Source organism: Nomascus leucogenys, chromosome 9, assembly GCF_006542625.1.
Source record: "Nomascus leucogenys isolate Asia chromosome 9, Asia_NLE_v1, whole genome shotgun sequence".
In the NCBI taxonomy this organism is placed as follows: domain Eukaryota; kingdom Metazoa; phylum Chordata; class Mammalia; order Primates; family Hylobatidae; genus Nomascus; species Nomascus leucogenys.
The window spans coordinates 3,226,663-3,245,457 of record NC_044389.1 but is presented as its reverse complement, the minus strand read 5'-3'; the positions used below and the strand labels follow the sequence as shown (position 1 = coordinate 3,245,457).

The window sequence follows — 18,795 nt, the reverse complement described above, 5'->3', positions numbered from 1 at the left end:
TTCAAAAGTTACCCCTCCATTCCTGCACACCTTAAAAACAGCCCACATCTTTCTGGGCATCATCCATGTTGGGAATTGTCTCATGCGTAGGGACTCCATCTGATAACAGTCGAAGATCTAAAATCGGTTCCCAGGACCAGTTAATGACTTCCATTCATTCCCACAGAAGACACCCGGAAGCAGCACAGGGATCATATTCAGTTTGTGCAGCGTATTGAGGGGAGATACAGACAACTTCTAACAGCATGCATATATATGCACTTTGTGGCATTAATCTCTTCCTCGGGATCCGTGTTTCCACAGCGTTTGTTCAGCCTTCCTGCCTCTTTAACCTACGTTTATTCTCCATACAGGAAGCCATTCACCCTCCACATGAGGCAGCCCACTGAGGCTAGATTGTGGTGAGAACACATTTCACACTAATGCACTGGCTGCTTTCCAGAAAATTGTTGCTGGCAATCATATCTTGCCATCTGATGTCAACATTGGCATTGAGAGGATGCTAATAAAACTGCGAAATCAGCTAAAACTAATGTTTAATGCATCTACCATGCAACAACAGCCAGGGTTCGCCATCTTTAGGGCTTTGAATTCTGATGTTCCATTCATAATCTTCAGTCTCCTAAGCAGCACTTCTGAAACTTAAATGTGAATATACACAGCCTGAGAACCTTGTTGAAATCACACTCTGACTCAGTAGGTCTGTGTGGGGCCTGAGGGTCTGCATCTCTGCCTGCTCCCTGGTGGCCTTGCTGCTGCTGTCCCGCGACCACTCTTGGTACTGAGGTTTTTATTTATTTAATTTTTTTTTTTTCTTTTGAGACAGAGTCTCACTCTGTCGCCCAGGCTGGGCTGGAGTGCAGTGGCACCATCTAGCCTCACTGCAACCTCTGCTTTCAAGTTTCAAGCGATTCTTCTGCCTCAGCCTCCTGAGTGGCTGGTATTACAGGCACCCACCACCACGCCTAACTAATTTTTGTATTTTAGTAGAGATGGGGTTTCACCGTGTTGGCCAGGCTGGTCTCGAACTCCTGACCTCAAGTGATCCGCCTGCCTCAGCCTCCCAAAATCCTGGAATTACCGGCATGAGCCACTGCACCCGTCCGGTAGTGAGGCTTTTAAGAACACTGATGAAGCATACACCTGTGCACACAACACGACTCTACAACTTATTTCTGTTGTGCAAGCAGTTTCTAGCTCCCAGACTCTCACTCTGAAAAAGCATCAGAAGTGAAATATCTAGTCTAATCTTTTTTTTTTTTAAAGCTAATGCTTACCTTGAGTTATTTTCTTCCTGGAAGATTTTTTTTTTTTTTAATAAAAAAATCAATTTTATGTTACTATCTGCCAAGGCAACTTTAGTTTATGGTCTTCCAAGTAGAGAAAAAGGGAATAGAAAGATCTCTTGTAGGGGCACTCCTAGCCCTATAATCTACTTGTTAAAGGATGAGCCACAAGTTAAAACTAAGAAATGTCATTTAATAAATTGTAAGCATCTAATGAGGGTAGTCGTGAATACAGAAATCAACAAAGGACTATCTTCTTTATCCCAGATATTTTGGTCTCACACAGGTGTACAAACAGTTCTAATGCAAAGCAGAAGTGATTATCCACAGAAAAAGAACTACCTTGTGTTTTTCCCTCAGGGAGGAACTCATAAAAGATCATGGTGACTGTGCTCCCATTGACCTAAAAAGCCTGTTACCTGGCAAGTACAAAATAAGACTGGACTTATGGAATCAGACACGTTTTGAAAAATGTGACTTTTTTTCTAAGAGGATTCTAGATAGAGTCTGAGATACTTTTAACCTCCAATAACTGATTACACTGAACAGCACCTCAGGAATTGCTACTTTACATGCTGTTTGCTTCTTTTTTTGTTTTTTTATTTTATTATTATTATGCTTTAAGTTTTAGGGTACATGTGCACAATGTGCAGGTTTGTTACATATGTATCGATGTGCCATGTTGGTGTGCTGCACCCATTAACTCGTCATTTAGCATTAGGTATATCTCCTAATGCTGTCCCTCCCCCCTCCCCCCACCCCACAACAGTCCCCGGAGTGTGATGTTCCCCTTCCTGTGTCCATGAGTTCTCATTGTTCAATCCCCACCTATGAGTGGGAACATGTGGTGTTTGGTTTTTTGTCCTTGCGATAGTTTACTGAGAATGATGGTTTCCAGTTTCACCAATGTCCCTACAAAGGACATGAACTCATCATTTTTTATGGCTGCATAGTATTCCATGGTGTATATGTGCCACATTTTCTTAATCCAGTCTATCGTTGTTGGACATTTGGGTTGCTGTTTGCTTCTTGATCGGACTTCGGAACATGATTACTATCAGCCATAAGTCAGAAGACAGACAAAAGAGGCTCTACAGACAAGTCACAAGAGAGGAAAGCACACTGGGAAACGTGGCTTCAGGGGATCTGTCCCTGGACAATGAAATAACAAAGTTAGAGAGGGAATGGCTTGATATGTTTCCCACATAAATGTGCACACTCATGTGAAGGTGCCAACAAGGAGCCAAACTGCACACAGAGTGGGATCTAAGGGTTTTTTTGTTGTTATTTTTGTTTTTGTTTGTTTGTTTTTAAAGAAAAAGACACGGCCAGGTGCAGTGGCTCACGCTTGTAATCCCAGCACTTTGGGAGGCTGAAGCCGGGAGATCACTTGAGGTTAGGAGTTCCAGACCAGCCTGGCCAACATGGGGAAACCTCATCTGTACTAAAAATACAAAAATTAGCTGGGTGTGGTGGCACGCACCTGTAATCCCAGCTACTTGGGAGGCTGAGACAGGAGAAATCACTTGAACCTGGGAGGTGGAGAGGTTGCACTGAGCTGAGATTGCACCACTGCACTCCAACCTGGGAGACAGAACAAGACACCTGTCTCAAAAAAAAAAAAAAAAAAAAAAAAAAAAAAAAAAAAAAAGACAAAGAAAAAAAGACCGAAATATGAGCAAGGACCATCTTCTCAACGCGACTGTGGGTAATTTTAATTTATCTTAATATTTTCCTATTTCCGTCAAAATTCTTTACATTGATTATATATTAATCTTACAAAGGACAAGACCAATTAAAAAATAAATCTCCCATCTGTCCTTTTGTTTCTAAGACATGTTGTTTACAACATAGTTCCTATTTAAAATTGGATTTTTAAAGTTCCATTTAATTTCTGAAACAGACTTCTTTCATTTAATTTAGTTTCAAGGATTTAAAAACTAATCAGGAAAATCTGGTGCAACATATTATACTCTGCCACCACAAACACCCTTGAATACTGCAGGTTTGTGTCTCTGCAATAATTAGGCCAGATGCTTTTCATGCACATCTCCTATTGGCCCACCACCAATTTTTAAATCCATGGGACATATTGATCAGTTCTTCTCTTTATTCACTGGATGGCTAAGGCAATGTCAGGAAGGAAGAATTGCTCTAAAGCAATTCTCCTGACTCAGACGGCGAGATGTTTGTAACAGAATATCTATTGTTCCCCCACAAAATGAAAGTGCTTTCAATAGCGAAAATGATCTAAAATTGGCAGATGCGTTCTTTTTCTTTTCTACACTAGAGTCTTTCATGAAGAAGCCCTAGCTAGAAACAAGCACCATGGTGCAGTGTGCGTGGTAATGTAGAGTGTGGCCACACTGCAGAGGGCACCATCATCATTTACAGCTACACACGACCACAGCCCAGGGTGACCAAGGCAGCTCCTATATGGCCATGACCTGTAAGGACCTTGCTGAATACTGGACCATATGCTAATGCCAAGTGGATAGACCACAGCAAACTAGTCAATCATCCAGCTACTTAGTCATTCAATCATTTACCAGGTCAAGCTCTGGAGACTCAAAGGCCAGTAGAACACCTTTCTTAGCCTCATCCTGTAAAATCGAAAGGAGGAGACAGGCATTACAATAGACCAGTATAATGAAGATTTGCATGGCTACATACAATATACGGTGAACAGGCTCCAAGAGAGGGAGCTGTCAATTTTATATGGGGAAGATAGGAAATATTTCATAGACAAGGCCACCTTTGAGCTGAATCTTGAGAAATGAGTAGGTTCTTGCTTTGCAGAGCTGGGGTTCAGTGAGATTACCTTCAATTATCAATGTAATCATCAATGTAAATACATATAGCAATGGGTCCAGTGCCAGGCACAGAGAAGGTATTCAACAAATGATACTAATGGTAATATTACTTTCTCGGTGGGATGGATTGCCAGTAGAAAGACGTCTTTAAGGAATGACCTGTACCATTGAAGAAGAAAGAGAAAGTACCATTGAAGAAGAAAGTGAATATCTGCATCGCATTCACAACTGACTGACAGTAATGGGATGATAAAAATACAGTCGTTAGTAGTTCAGGTACAGTAGTTCAGTTACAACGGAAATGATGCAAAATGACCGATTCTACATTCATGGTATTATACAACTACAAGGGTCTTATATTTTTAAGAAAGCCTGGAATATGAGAACAGAAGGGTGAAGGACTGATATTTTTAGAGGACCCACCATGTGTCAAGCCAAGGCCTTTATATACATATTTTGTCAATTAATTATCACCCCAATATTATGAGGTATGCATTATTATGCCATCTTAAAGAAGAGGAAATTGAGATTCAGAGAGTTTAACTGATTTGCCAGAGGTCATACCACTAATGAGTATTCCAGTCAGGATTTGACTTTATATTAGTAAGTGTCTCATTTCGAATTCCATGCTCTTTTTATTATATCATGAAGCATTTCCATGTAAAAAGCCACATTTACAAAGGAAAATATGATTAGTCCTTATAAAAGGATAATTTAAAATAGTGAGTCCCTTTGGCACATTTAAAATATGAGTTTTTTCCAAAAACAACTTAAGTGTCAGCTTTTCCATTATAACAACTACCAACAATTGGGTACCAATCACAGGGCTAAATTTGCCATGTGAATTGTTTCATTTAGTCCTCATGACAACTTATAAAGCAGGCATTATTATCATTATTATTATTCACAATATACAGATGATGAAACTGAGGATTATCAGGGTGTGAACTATTTCCAATAGGAGGATAAATTTCACTGTGCCCAGAGTAGAGGACAGATTTGAACTCAAGTCTATAATTCGATGGAACTAATATTTTTCCTCTGTGTCAAGTTATCGCACATATCTATGCTTAATTTATAGCATACATAAGCAAATTTCCTCATTATAAGTAAATTCAATATACAGAAATTTTAAACTTAACTAATCAGTAAGTTGGGTAGGCTAACTTAATTTTCCAGGCTTGGATGAAAAACCACAAGCTAGATTTTCCAGACTGAAATCTCAGTCCAGGCTCGGCTGAATTTGTTTGTTTGTTTGTTGCAGGGATAACTGACTGACCAGCTGACTTTACAGTCCAAGTTCTTTCCATCATCCCAACATGCTCCTGCCAGACAGAAAAGGCTCACAGGCCGGGTCAGGGCTCCAGCTGTCATAGAAGCAAGAGAACTCACCACCAGAAGGCAATCACAAAGCCAGTAGACTTGTAAACGTCCCCCAAATGCTCTCAGCACACTATGGAAGGGCTTTAGAAAACCTATCTTCAGTACAGCAGTGGAACACTAAGAGAACTTAGAATTCATTTTACGGCGAGCTAGAATGCAATTTACAGAAAACTGACTTTTGCTAAAATGAATCTAAGCATTAAAATATACATCACTGCAGGTACCCATAATTGATCACATCCTCAGAGGAGCTCAAAGTGGAAAAAAAAAAAAAAAAAAAGGATTTAAATCTTCCCGATTTGGAGGCACTAACATCTACATAAGGACAGGTGTAGCTCATGAGTCCTAAATATTGACCAAAGATATGTGACCTAAAATAGCACATTCTATTCTGAATACTTTAATTCTGTAAGTGAAGTGTCATTATGATTCTTAAACTTTTTTCTTTGAAATCATCTATTTCCATCAATTCATAGCTCTAATAAATCATGAGGATGGTTTAACATGTGCTCTGAGCTTTTGTAGAAAATTTTAATTTGACATTTTAAAGTGTAAGCTAAATTACTTGTATCAACTGTTTTTTTACTCCAATTGCAAACAAAACTAAAAAGTATTACATTCCCTTTTGCTACATAGGTAGTGTTGCAAATCAATGGTACACAATCTTTATACCAAGAATGAAGAGTTTTAATATGCTTGCAGAAGTTAATTAGAACTGTCACAGAAAAGTTCTACTAATAAAAAAGGAAAAATACCACTGCTGCTAACAGCTACAGAAAACCTCCTTTTCCTTTCCAAATAAATCCTATCAGATTCTAAATTTCTTACATTTTATCTGGAAACCTCTAGTTTCCACATTTTCTATGCTTATCAACTCCTATAGCCAAGGTCAGATGTAATAATAATTTGTATCACTTTTTTAACTTGTAAGAGGAAGACATATCCTAAGCACTCTAAACTCGAGTCGACCAAATTATTTTTACTTCAGATTAGAATTAGATATTAAAAGCCAAAAAGAAGAAAATAAAGACCATTTTGTGATATCTGATTCATAGATTCCTATTAATCATCATTACCATTTCATGTAATCAAATAAACTCCTATATTAAACACCTAAAATAAATGGCGGCAATTATTGACTCATTTACAAGCAACTTTTGAGCTTTATGTTTATAACAGGCAATGAAGATTCATGATCAAAAGATACAGAGAAGATGTAATAATGGATTAATTTATCAACAGCCACTGGGATGTCCTCAAAATGGCAGTTACGATGCTTTCTCATGGTTTACCATCTAAATCAGTTTATGGCTACCCGTACTTCAGCTGAGTAATTCCTAATGTTTTCCATATTGGGAAAACAATCAATTGTTTGCTCACTCTAGCATGCTAGCAGTGGTAGATTTTTTTTTTTTTTTTGAGATGGGGTCTCACTCTGTCGCCCAGGCTGGAGTGCAGTGGTGCGATCTCCACTCACTAGCAGTGGTAGATTTTATACAGTACATGGCCTATATGAAATGTCTATAAGATAAAAATATAACATCTCTGGGTTTTTTTTCTCTTCACTAAAGCATGCTGCAATGTTGTACAGATCTTTGATGTTGAAAAGTAGATAAGATAGGGATGTGCATTTATTTTCTACTTAAAGAGCAATCTAGTTTGTCATTGCTGTATTTCAGTGGGAAGGGGATCATTGGGAAGTGCCCTATCTATGTTCTTTATAGTATAAATCACCTACTTAGGCACTAGCTGTTCTATGTTTCTAAGGAAGGATTCGAGAACCACAGATTTAGCAGCTCAAGAAAGCCAGATTTGCTTTTCCATAAAAGGAGTCAGGAGATATGCAAGGGTATCTTTGTAGCAAATCTGGTAACTTTTAGGCTTATTTTAAGCACTTAAAAAATAGTTACACTCCAAATGGCCTCTGGGAGTAACTGCTTGGCAGGTTAAGTGAATAACCCACAGCAGAGTTCCAATATCCAGAGCCTGGACTTGGGCAAGAGGAAGAGACTCTCAGACTCTAAGATCCTGCAAATCCTCCCCTTGGACATGGGTTCAGGGGACATGATTTTAACTGTTAGCTAGAAAATGTCCCTTTTTCTTCTCTGGAGGTCTTTAACCAAGGCCCAGATTTAAAAAAAGAAAAAATGCATCACTGAAATTAAGGCATGGTAAGTGCTTCCTTGAACTGCCAGCCATGCCAGCAAAAGGACTGATGACCTGGTGAGCAGTCACCCTGAAAGTTGCAAGGAAGAGGAGGAAGGCCGGGGCAGCCATTTACTGAAGCTTCAGTGCCCCCGAATAAAGAATGGAGTTGAAATCATTAGAAAGGGTTTGCTCACACATAGGCTGCTTATGAACTACAATGGTCATCTTGGCCAATTGCAGCTTCCCGCAAAATCTTTTCTAGATTGTGCAGCATTTCCAAAACGTTTATTTCCTTATCTTAGTCTAAAAACATCCAAAAAAGTACTGTTCGATGAATTCTTTGCTTAGGGCTAACACAAACCCGAGACGCAACTGAGCAACGAGTGGTGGTAGAAACAAGTGAGAACGGCTTGTGGTCTATGCCCTCTGGTGTCCGTCTCCTCTGGGTAAGATATTAAACAGCAGGCTCCAGCTTTCATGGTTCCATTGTCCAAAATCCCAGCGTCAACAGTTTTCATGCCATGGATACATCTGCAGGCTGCCCCAAGGCAATCTACAAAACCATCTTCTTCTCTACCCATTTACTCAAAGCACACAAGTAATTCATTTTTTTAAACAATTCTATTTCCTCAACCCAAAAATATGAAATTCTTTACTGGGCATTGGAATTCCCATATTGTTTATGGAGTTGATGTGAGGGTTCAGTTAAACTATTTTTTAAAAAGGCAGGACAAGTAATCTTAGGGTGACATCTTGTTGGCAACATATGGACCCCGATGCCACCACAGGCAGGCCAAGATGGTAGCAGTGCAGCTGCCACCCCACTATGGCCAAGCATTATTCCATAGGACAGCGTGGAGGAAAGTGGTTTATTCTCAGAGGCTTATCAAGCCTCAGTCTCTGCCAGGGTTGTCAAAAATTCTGCTCTAACAAACTGCTTATGGGACAGATTTCTCTTTTGAGCCAAAATGGTTCTAAAGACTCCTGGGGTCCATGAGGAAGCATCTTTGTTCTCACTGGGAACCCAAGGAATAAGTCTTTTATGTTCTTTCCACTTTATCATCCAATTCCTCTGCAGCTTTTCACTAATCCTGCTATGAAGGGAACACGCCAACACTAGGGGAAACGTCACAACAGCAAACTGAACGCTTGACAAAACAACAGTTGAGTCCAACAGTCAGCGCAACGACTGCAGGAAAAAAAGGACAGAGCAGAAATGTTTCAGATGACATTCCTCGGACAAATGACTCCCTTGACAATTCTTACTCAACACATTTACAGCAGTTTGGTGCTTTAACGTAATCTAAAGTGGTACAGTGGTTACCAGCACAAGCTCTGGAGCAAGAGCAGTTTAAATCATAGTTGTGAGGTCTTGTGCATGTTTTTAACAAGTTCTGTGCCTTAGTGTTCTAATCTGTTAAATGGGGATAATAAGCAAGTTGTTATGAGGATTAAACATGCTAATACATGCAAAGCACTTAGAACAATGCTCAATAAAGCTGTCATCATTATAGTTCAAAATTGCTATCGCATGTACCATCGTAGTTGACCCACAGCTCTCTATAAAACACAGGTAATCATTTTACCTGTGTTTCACTGATGAGGATAATGAGGCTCAGTTAAGTGTTTTGCTAAAAACATAAGGAATCTATGGCTGAGCCAAGACTTGAATCCTGGTCTTTTTGACATTAAATCTGGGATTCCTTCCCATGACTTTGGATTATTTACATGTAAACCACAGTAAACTAGCTGATATCAAATATTGATACTAGACAAATTTAGTAAGGAAGAAAACAATTGAGAACATCATACCTATTCTAGGGATTTTTTCCTGAAATAAACAAAATTTAATAATCAGCTGATGGCAAATTTTAGCTAAAGTCATTAAGGCTGATTTTTAGATTCAGAGTAGCATTTTGGAACTCCCAAAATTCTGAAGTGAGGCAGGGAGAGGGAACATTTATCCATATGTATTCTTTGCTCTAATGAGACACTTTATAAAAATATTTATTTGAATAGGTAAATATTTATGAAAATAGATGAACTCCCATCTTGAGAAAATTCAATATATGAAAAATCAGAACTACAAGACGTTTGAATAACTCATTAGAAATGGAGCCAGTGAAGGGCTTAAAAAATGTGTAAAAGTGAAGTTTGCCACCTTATTGCTACTATAATTCACAAGCCAGCATGAACTTTCTGGTCATTGATAGACTGATGACATTTAGGCTACAGACTCTTAAATCTAGAAGACTAGGTCTCATCCATTAGAGAATCTCATCCATTAGAATCCTTATCCGAATGATACTTAGGGCAAGGGTTATGAGACAAGCAAAAGATGGTAAATACAAATGAACAACTGGCACATACTCCTTCTTTCCTAATGAATTTTATAATTTAGAGCATCTGAATGGATCCCTAAGGGAAGTATTCTTTCATGACTAATACTCTTTCTAGGATTAGCATCTATTTCTAATTCAGAAAGTTTGAATGTGCTGGCCTTTAAGAACTTGGAGGAGTCTTCTATTTAATAAGATCAATCTTTTAATTCATGGATCATTTTAATTTTAATATTTACTATACATAAAAATCAAATTATCCCTCAAAAAAAATTTCTTTTTAAAAAAGCATTTTGATAGCACCACATTAAAAACTAAATTTCCAGCAAAGATAGTGTGCTCAAAAATATAATCTGGTAAACTCTGAATGACTAGCAAATCATGCTGTACATATAATCAATGTTGTTTGTTTTTTCTTTTTTCTTTTTTTTTTTTTTTTTTTGAGACAGAGTCTCACTCTATCGCCCAGGCTGGAGTGCAGTGGAGTGATCTCGGCTCACTGCAAGCTCTGCCTCCCAGGTTCACGCCATTCTCCTGCCTCAGCCTCCTGAGTAGCTGGGACTAAAGGCGCCCACCACCACGCCTGGCTATTATTTTTTTTATTTTTAGTAGAGACAGGGTTTCACCGTGTTAGCCAGGATGGTCTCCATCTCCTGACCTCGTGATCCCCTCACCTTGGCCTCCCAAAGTGCTGGGATTACAGGCGTGAGCCACCGCACTCGGCCCTAATCAATGTTTTTTAATTCAACTCACCATCAAGGTTCTGTCAAACCTGTACAAAAATAGTCCACCCAAGCCAATAAAAGGTGATGCTTCCTTTGGGTTCATCTGACCAACTCACATTAAAATGACCACCCATCCAAGTCAACTGATGTTCATTCTGTAGCTGAAAAACCTCCCTTTTATTTTAACACTGAAAAATACAAGATGCATGCTATTCTAGAAATATGCCTTTAAAGCTATTCAGATGGAAATATGTCATTTCTTAGATAACGTATTTTAAAATCTATAAAATGTAGGTAAATCTCACTAGTGAACACTACAAAGACTTAAAATCATAAAATATTTAGGTCAAAGAAATAAGTTAGAATTTTCCCTACTGGTCACAGTTTACTTCCACACCTCAGTCATTCTTAAGGCTATAAGACCTATGAGAAAACTGAAAACAGACGACAGAAAAGAACCATTATGTTCAGCAAATAACAAATGAAAAAGTAGAAATCACTGAGTAATTATTTAATCTTCAAAGATATGCATTTTTTTTCTTACTTTATTCCTATGAATAATCCTGCTCAACTCAAACTTCTGACTGTTCTAGGGCCAGCAAGTACATATTTGTTGATTAAGAGACCCAGGCCCTTTAACAACTTGAGCAAAATGTATGCTTTAGCCACGTATACCCTCCAACTCCCTGGTTTTTGCCTTAAAGTCAAAGTCACATCACAATATGTCTCTTACCTGTTTCCCATCCAACGTGTACAGGCGTTTCACCACTCCCGAGTCCAGCTTGATGGCGTCGGTGATATCAGTGAGGACCTGCTCAAAGGAATGAGCCGTTTTCTTGTTCAGCAGAATCCTGACAGCTTTCCGCGGCTTCACGCCACTTCTGATGATGGTGACCAGCTTGGGCCGAATGAAATCCTTATTCTCTCGCACCTCTGAAGGGCTTCCTTTGGCGGTGGCCAGTGAAGACACCGCCCGAGAAGCCGAGGTGGTCTTGACGTTCACTGACCAGTTGGGGTTCACATTCTTGGTGTACTCCAGTTTCTTGAAGGGTTCTATCGAGCCACATACATAACTCTCTCCTAAGGAAGAGAGAAATATATTTAAATTTACACTAAAATGTACCCATTTCTTTTTTCCTACTTATCCTCTCTTTTGCCTTTTCTGCTTAGGGGCAAGAGCTAGCCCTGACTTTTCAAACAATGGAAGTGTGATTAATAATCAGGGAAAAAGAAAGATTTCTGATTGCTAATCTGGCACTATCGGCAACAGATCCACATCCTGGAAAAACAAAACAAAACATTATTCCTCCATTTCCTCATCTTAAGGTCGGTGATAGAAATGCTGATCTGCTTGAAAAGACCTTAAAGAAGTGTGAAAGTGAATTTAAAATAGAAAATATTCTTTGGGAATTACAGATATTTAAATCTGCAGAAAATTTCAAAATTGGAAGTACCTATATTTGCTACCTGAGATAATTTAAACACTAAGAATGAATCAGAATACAGCATCTTAAAATAGTCATATAATTTACGAATTTGATGAGAGTTGATGCTAAAGATTTTGTAAAGCCCAGTAAAGTTCCAAAAGCAAGCAAATAATCACCCTTCCTTTCTCTCATCTGTATAGTACCAATCACAGTGAGCCACACATACTATCAGGTCAATTCATACTTGTTCATAAGTAAGAGGTTTTAGAAGTGTTCAACATACAAACTACAGCTTCAAAAATGGGCTCTAAAATAAATATAAATAAATGTGTATTAAAAATGACTCCTTAGCAGGAAATCTTTTAATGAAAATAATCAGACTATTAAGTAGATGCAGGTCACACACACAAAAAAGAAAAAACATGAACCAAGAGACAACAAATTGTAAAATGGCGAATTCTAAATACATATTTCATAAAGTTAGGTCAAAGCCTTTTGAAATTAAAGATTTTGTAATGGCTTTTTTTCTGTTAATAAGTTTTTGTAACTAGGAATAGGTAAAAATGCTGAAAGACCTTCATAATTGTAGGTAAAATGACCTAGGCCTAATCTAACACAACCCATTGACTTTTATCTAAGTCCTTGTATTATTTTTAAATTAACAGTGCAAGCATCCAAGGCCAAAGAATAAGTAGTCACATAAAAATAACTGAAGCAGGCCTTCAAAAGTTCAAAAGAGCAGTTATACATGTTACTGAACACTTGTTCTGCAGATGTTCTTAGAATATCCTCTAATGTGTATACATACACGTTATGCCTCCCTAGAAGTTGTATGAATAGTGCAAGTTTAACCAACCCCATTTCTATTCACCTGGCAGATCATGACTTGTCTCAGCTATGCCTTCCTCAGAATTTAAGTAAATATCAAAAACATATACGTATTTTTGATATTTGCTTAAATCCGGAGAAAGGCATATTTGGGGACTATAGAACCAGTAGTGTTCTGGGAGTTTTCATGGACTGATGACTTGAACATGATAGTGGGAAGAGAGAACTGGAAATTCGGGCTCAAGACCTGGCCTCTCCGAGCATGTGACTTTGGACAAGGCCCTCAGATTTCTGGGTGGTGGTTTATTTATCTATAAAACAAAACCTCATTAGGTTTTTATGAAGATCAAATTAGAAGATAGAGATCAAAGTGATCTCAAATGCAAACCTGCTATGTAAGTGAAAATGACCTGAGGCTACATGACCCTAATCGTGCAGTAAGCCTGAAAAGAAAAATTCAAAAACAAAATTACTAGAAATCGGTAAGCAGGTCTTATATTGAACAGTTACCAGTGGACACCACGTTGGGTCCATGTCAATGTGAGAATGCCCCAACGCTCCCCAGTGAGACACACAGCATGTAATTGAGCTGGCAAAGCTAGCCTCTGTCCGAATTCTGTGCTAACTGAAGATATGCAATTGTCTAATTATTTATAATTTTCTATACTAAGCTAATAACTAAAAGCAAAACAAAGATATAGAGAGTAGTTTACATTTCAACAAAAACTTTAAAAAATATATTAAATTAGAAGAGGGAGCAGTTTTAAAGAACATAGCAACATGGAATGAGTTTGTTAAAAGAGAAAATAAACACTTTTTAAAAAATATCTTCTTAGATAAAGCACCCTGAAAATATTTAAAAGCATTAAGAAAGTTCTCCAGTGACACTGAGAAGGCATTGCTGGTTTGGTTCAAGCAACAATGATCAGAAGAAATATGTGTTTAATCTGAGCTGTAAATGTGAGGCTCCTCTGCTGGATAATCAGATTTAAAGACTGGAATGAGAATCTTAGAGAAGGATGTGAGACTCCAGTAACAGATGATACTGTGCTAACAGGAAAGTAACAGCTAAAGGAAGGAGAAGGAGCTGCCACCAAATCCAAGATCACACACCACAGTCATTTAGAGTCTGTGACTGACACTATTCAGGAATTCAGGAAAGGCCCAGATGGATTTCCTTATGCTAATAAATTTCCATTGATTTACTTATACGAATACATTTCCATTTTATCATGAAAAGAAATTTCCATTAAATCTTTTTAAATCTGTGTATTAACTATTTTTACCGTAATCATAATACTGAACTTCTCTCTGCCACAAGAGATGTGGTCCCCACCTTAACTCAGTTAAATTAAAGTTGGTTGTATCTTCTGATTTTGTAAAAAATAGCTTTTCAATTCATGGGCTAATTATCATCGATTATTATAAGTTAACAAATGTGATTATTCTGAATGGGAAGAATACACAGTTTTGATTTGGTCAAATAGCTCTAGATACCCAGTGTTCAATCTCTTCCTTAGTGTGACTGAGAGTTAAGAGATAAGTTATAATCTTGTTTAAATAATCATTTTTAGAGTGCATTCAAGTATTGACATGAGGTATGTGTGTTAAGTGCCATTCAAAAATAACAAGACAGGGCCAAGCATGGTGGCTCACACATGTAGTCCCAGCTACTTGGGGGGCTGAGGTGGGAGAATCACTTGAGCCTGGGTGGATGAGGCTGCAGTGAGCCATGATTGTGCTACTGCACTCCAGCCTGGGCAACAAAGCGAGATCCCATCTCTCTTTATTTAAAAAACAAACAAACAAACAAACAAAATAACAAGATAAAGTAAGCTCACAATTACTGTAGTATACTTCCTCTTACATACACTAAGCCACCCCACACCCCAAAGTCTTTTGGTATAACTTCTACTGCAACAATGAAATAAAAGTGAATTTATCTAAAACAAACAAACAAACAAACAAATAACATTACACAAGGTATTTTTGAGCAAAACAGCCCAAAATTTGCTTTGGAAGCTTTTCATTACTTTCTATAGGTGAACTTGAACAAGGATGGCATGATTGCAAAGCTCTTAGAGGTGGTACTAGAAATTAAAAACATCATGATTTTCTGGTTGGTTATCATACAACCAGTTTTTTTTTGTTTGTTTGTTGTTTCAGTTTGTTCAAGCCCTAAAGATTCTATGATAAGTCTGATTCTTCACTTGAAATGTAATACTCTGGGTGTCTAAGACACTCCAACAAACAGCAAGACGCTGAAGCAGCATCTGGCTGAATTGTGTTGTGGCATTTATGAAGGCCAAAAACTAATCTTTGTTTTTAAGTAGAGAGAGAGATAAAGAGAATGACAGTTTTTTAAAAAAGTAAGGAAATAAGCATGAAATTATGTTTGGATCCAACTGATACTAAAATGTCAGAATATGGTAATTTCTTTCCTGAAAGATTTTAGTATTTTCAGAAAGTTGGAGGATGAGATAATATCTAAGTAAGCATCTTAGATTATTTTTAAGATACTGAAGAGTCCCTGTTTAAAAAATCACCTATGTATTTTTATTTTTATGTTTCATTTTTTATGTTTTTGAGACAGAGTCTCACTCTGTCACCCAGGCTGGAGTGCAGTGGTGTGATCTCAGCTCACTGCAACCTCTGCCTCCTGAGTCCAAGCAATTCTCCCGCCTCAGCCTCCTGAGTAGCTGGGATTACAGGCATGCACCACCACACGCAGTGAATTTTTATATTTTTAGTAGAGACAGGATTTCATCATGTTGGCTCTCCTGGCCTCCAACTCCTGGCCTCAAGTGATCTGCCCACCTTAGCCTCCCAAAGTGCTGGGATTACAAGCTTGAGCCACCGCGACTGGCCTGTATTTTTAAATGATCATACTTGCCATTATTCTTCAAGGCATAACAATACATTTCCTCTAATCAGATTTATTATTTTAAAAATCTGCGAAGTTAATTCTACTTTGCCATTCGCTTCCATTATGAAATTAGAATATTTCCACTTAAAATGAATTCCCTAGGCACTACTGAAAACTGATAATGTGGTACCAGTTCCCTGGGTGACTGGACCTGCAGTGTGTCAGCTATAAGAGTATTCCTCCACGAGACTCTATATTGGGGGATTCTACAAATTTGCCTCTTATTGCGGGAGTGTTTTCATTGGCTAAGAGTAAATTCCAGTTCTGATATTACTTAACTTCAGTCTGAAAATGACCTCATCTCCATCCTTCATGTTACTTGAGCTGGTTGTCACCTCCTCTAGTCTTCCTTTAAGATCAATATGTGGCATAGTCAAAAGTATCCTTAAGTGAAGGATATCCGTAATATATTTCATTTTTCCAGAGGATAAACTTTCTGATTAAAAACTCTGGCAATTAAATTTCATTATTGTGAGTTATGGCAAAATCTAGGAAAAACTCAAATATGTATTGAAACCTCTGCAACTGAACTGAATTAAATTACATGAAATATTGTTTACAGAATAGAATACCATAAAGTGCCTTCTGGGCATTACATTTTATGAGGCAACTCAGATACGCACAGCGACATTTCATAATCTACCTGGAAGTCACTGGCTTAGGATGATTTTCATCGAGCTATTAAAGGCAAGAAAAAAGATTTCCCAAAGGTGCTTATGGGTCATTCTTTGGCAGAAGTCGTCCATAACACAATAGAACATAAAAGTAAGCTTATAGAAAATGAATTTGAATATGTATGTCAGACCTGTGGACGTGTCACCTTCTCAAATCCAAAGCAACAGAAAAACAACATTAAGGAGAAAGTAATGAGAGATCTAAACTTTTTGAAATTGAAAAGTAGAGACTCTTTTTTCTTATTTCTTATTATAATAAGCATGTCTTATTATAATTTACAAAAATACAAGGTACAGAAATAGATGGCAAAGGATAAAAACAAAACAAAGAATATATGGAAAACACACGGAAGGTGCTTAAATAGTAAGCCAAGAAATGCAAGTTAAAGCAGATTTAAGATGTACTCTTGTACCTATTATAATTGCAACAAAAGAATAATGAAAATAAAGTGGTATTGAGGTTGCAGCAACAAAATAATACAAGGTGCTGAAATATATGACAAAGGATAAACACAAAATAAAGCATAAATAGAAAACACCATTACAGACATTAAATTGGTAATAATCATTTTAAAAAGCAACGTGGAAAACTACTTGGAGCCACGAAAATGTTTATACCCGTAATCTCCTTGCTAAAAAATTTTGCCTAATAACAGAACAACAAATAACAAAACTGTGACAAGTACGTACAACATTAACAATGAAACCTAAAAATCAAAAGCAACCTCCTAAATCCTGAGTCATAGGTGCAAGACCTAACTTAGCCACTCTGGGAAGGGAAAGAAACCTAAGTCAGGAGCCTGCCTTCTAATAGGTTAGAAAGCAAGATGTGTCTATGAAAAGATTCCGCCACAAGGCAGTAAGTGATCATTGCTAAGTAAGAGTGGTCTAGGCCATCCTAATTCAGAGGAGGAAGAAGTCACTTCCCACTTCCCACTGGGCTATCTATGAAAGGGAAATGGAATTCACACTGGCCTTGGAAGCAAGGGTAAGATTGCCATTGACAAAAAAGAGAGGGGAGAACATTCCAGATAAAAATAAAATAATAATATGCTCTGTTGCACAGTACAGAAAGGGATATTCTGTGATACATTAAAACATTTTCTCAAAAAAATGAAATAAACATGATTCCATAGACAGACGAGTTAGATAAAACCACATCAGGCAACAAGGTCAGAGTTTTACACACGATCAGCCCTGGGTGATAGACAGGTTACACTGGCTGCAGTGTGAATGAGGGGCTGAAGTGAACATGGGGAGAGAGAAGTCAAGATATCACCTAGAAAGTCATTACAGCCGACCAGGAGAGGAGGTGAACTGAATGTTACGTATCTACACTAGGGACAGAGGAGTGGATGCTATGAGGAGTATTTAGCAGATACAACCAGCCAGAATTGGCAATTGACTGCATATGGGTTCCGAGGGAATATAAGGCAACAAAGACACTGAAGTGATGACACTGAAAATTTTCTTTGGGCCTACTTCCCATACACCACAATAGGTACAATTAGAAGGGGAACAGGTTTGGATTAGGCAGTAAAGAAGGAAATTAAGTTGACTGTGCACATATTAAATTAGAAGTTTCTAGAAGAAAATCAGTTGGAGATTTCCAGCAAGCAGAAATAGGGATGGAGAAGAGAGAACAAGTTGGAGAAATGTCTTAAGCAGAATCGACAAAATTTGATGATAGCTTGGATTTGAGGGATTAAGAGAGACAGAAATTAAGGGTGATGTTAAGTTATGTGGTGTCTTAGGCCTGTGGCTGCTATAACAAAAGACCATCAACTGGAGGCTTATAAACAATACACATTTATTTCTCACTGTTCTGGAGGCTGGGAAGTCCAAGATCAAGACACCAGCAGAGTTAGTGTTTGGTGAAGGCCCCACTTCCTCACAGATGGTGCCTTTTCATTGTATCTTCACAGGGTTGAAGGGGCAAGGCAATTTTTGGAGGCCTCTTTTATAAAACAATGAATCCCATTCATAAAAGCTCCAGCCTCATGAACTAATCACCTACCAAAAGCCCTACCCCTTAATACCTTTACATGTGAATTTTGAGGGGGTCCTAAACATTAGGACCCTAGCAGGTGGTAATACTATTTAATAAGAGCTGGAACATGAGAGAAAGAATGAATTCTGGGAAATGGAAAAGAATGAGTCCACGATTATACATGTTGAGCTTGAAAGAACTAAGGAAGAGAAACAGTTCTATATATCTAGGTAGTTGGAGTGCAGAAGAAAGATCT

The 18,795-nt window shown here is 38.0% G+C and overlaps 1 protein-coding gene across 6 annotated transcripts in view; it reads right to left on the bottom strand.

Moving 5' to 3' along the window:
- The window catches only part of DCLK1 (doublecortin like kinase 1), a 347,267-nt gene that overhangs the window by 316,230 nt on the left and 12,242 nt on the right, over positions 1-18,795 (bottom strand). For all 6 annotated transcript variants that reach the window (XM_030818533.1, XM_030818531.1, XM_030818532.1 and 3 more), the window contains exon 3: positions 11,428-11,774. In XM_030818533.1, coding sequence (XP_030674393.1) covers positions 11,428-11,774 — 347 coding nt within the window. The remainder of the gene's footprint in view (positions 1-11,427; positions 11,775-18,795) is intronic.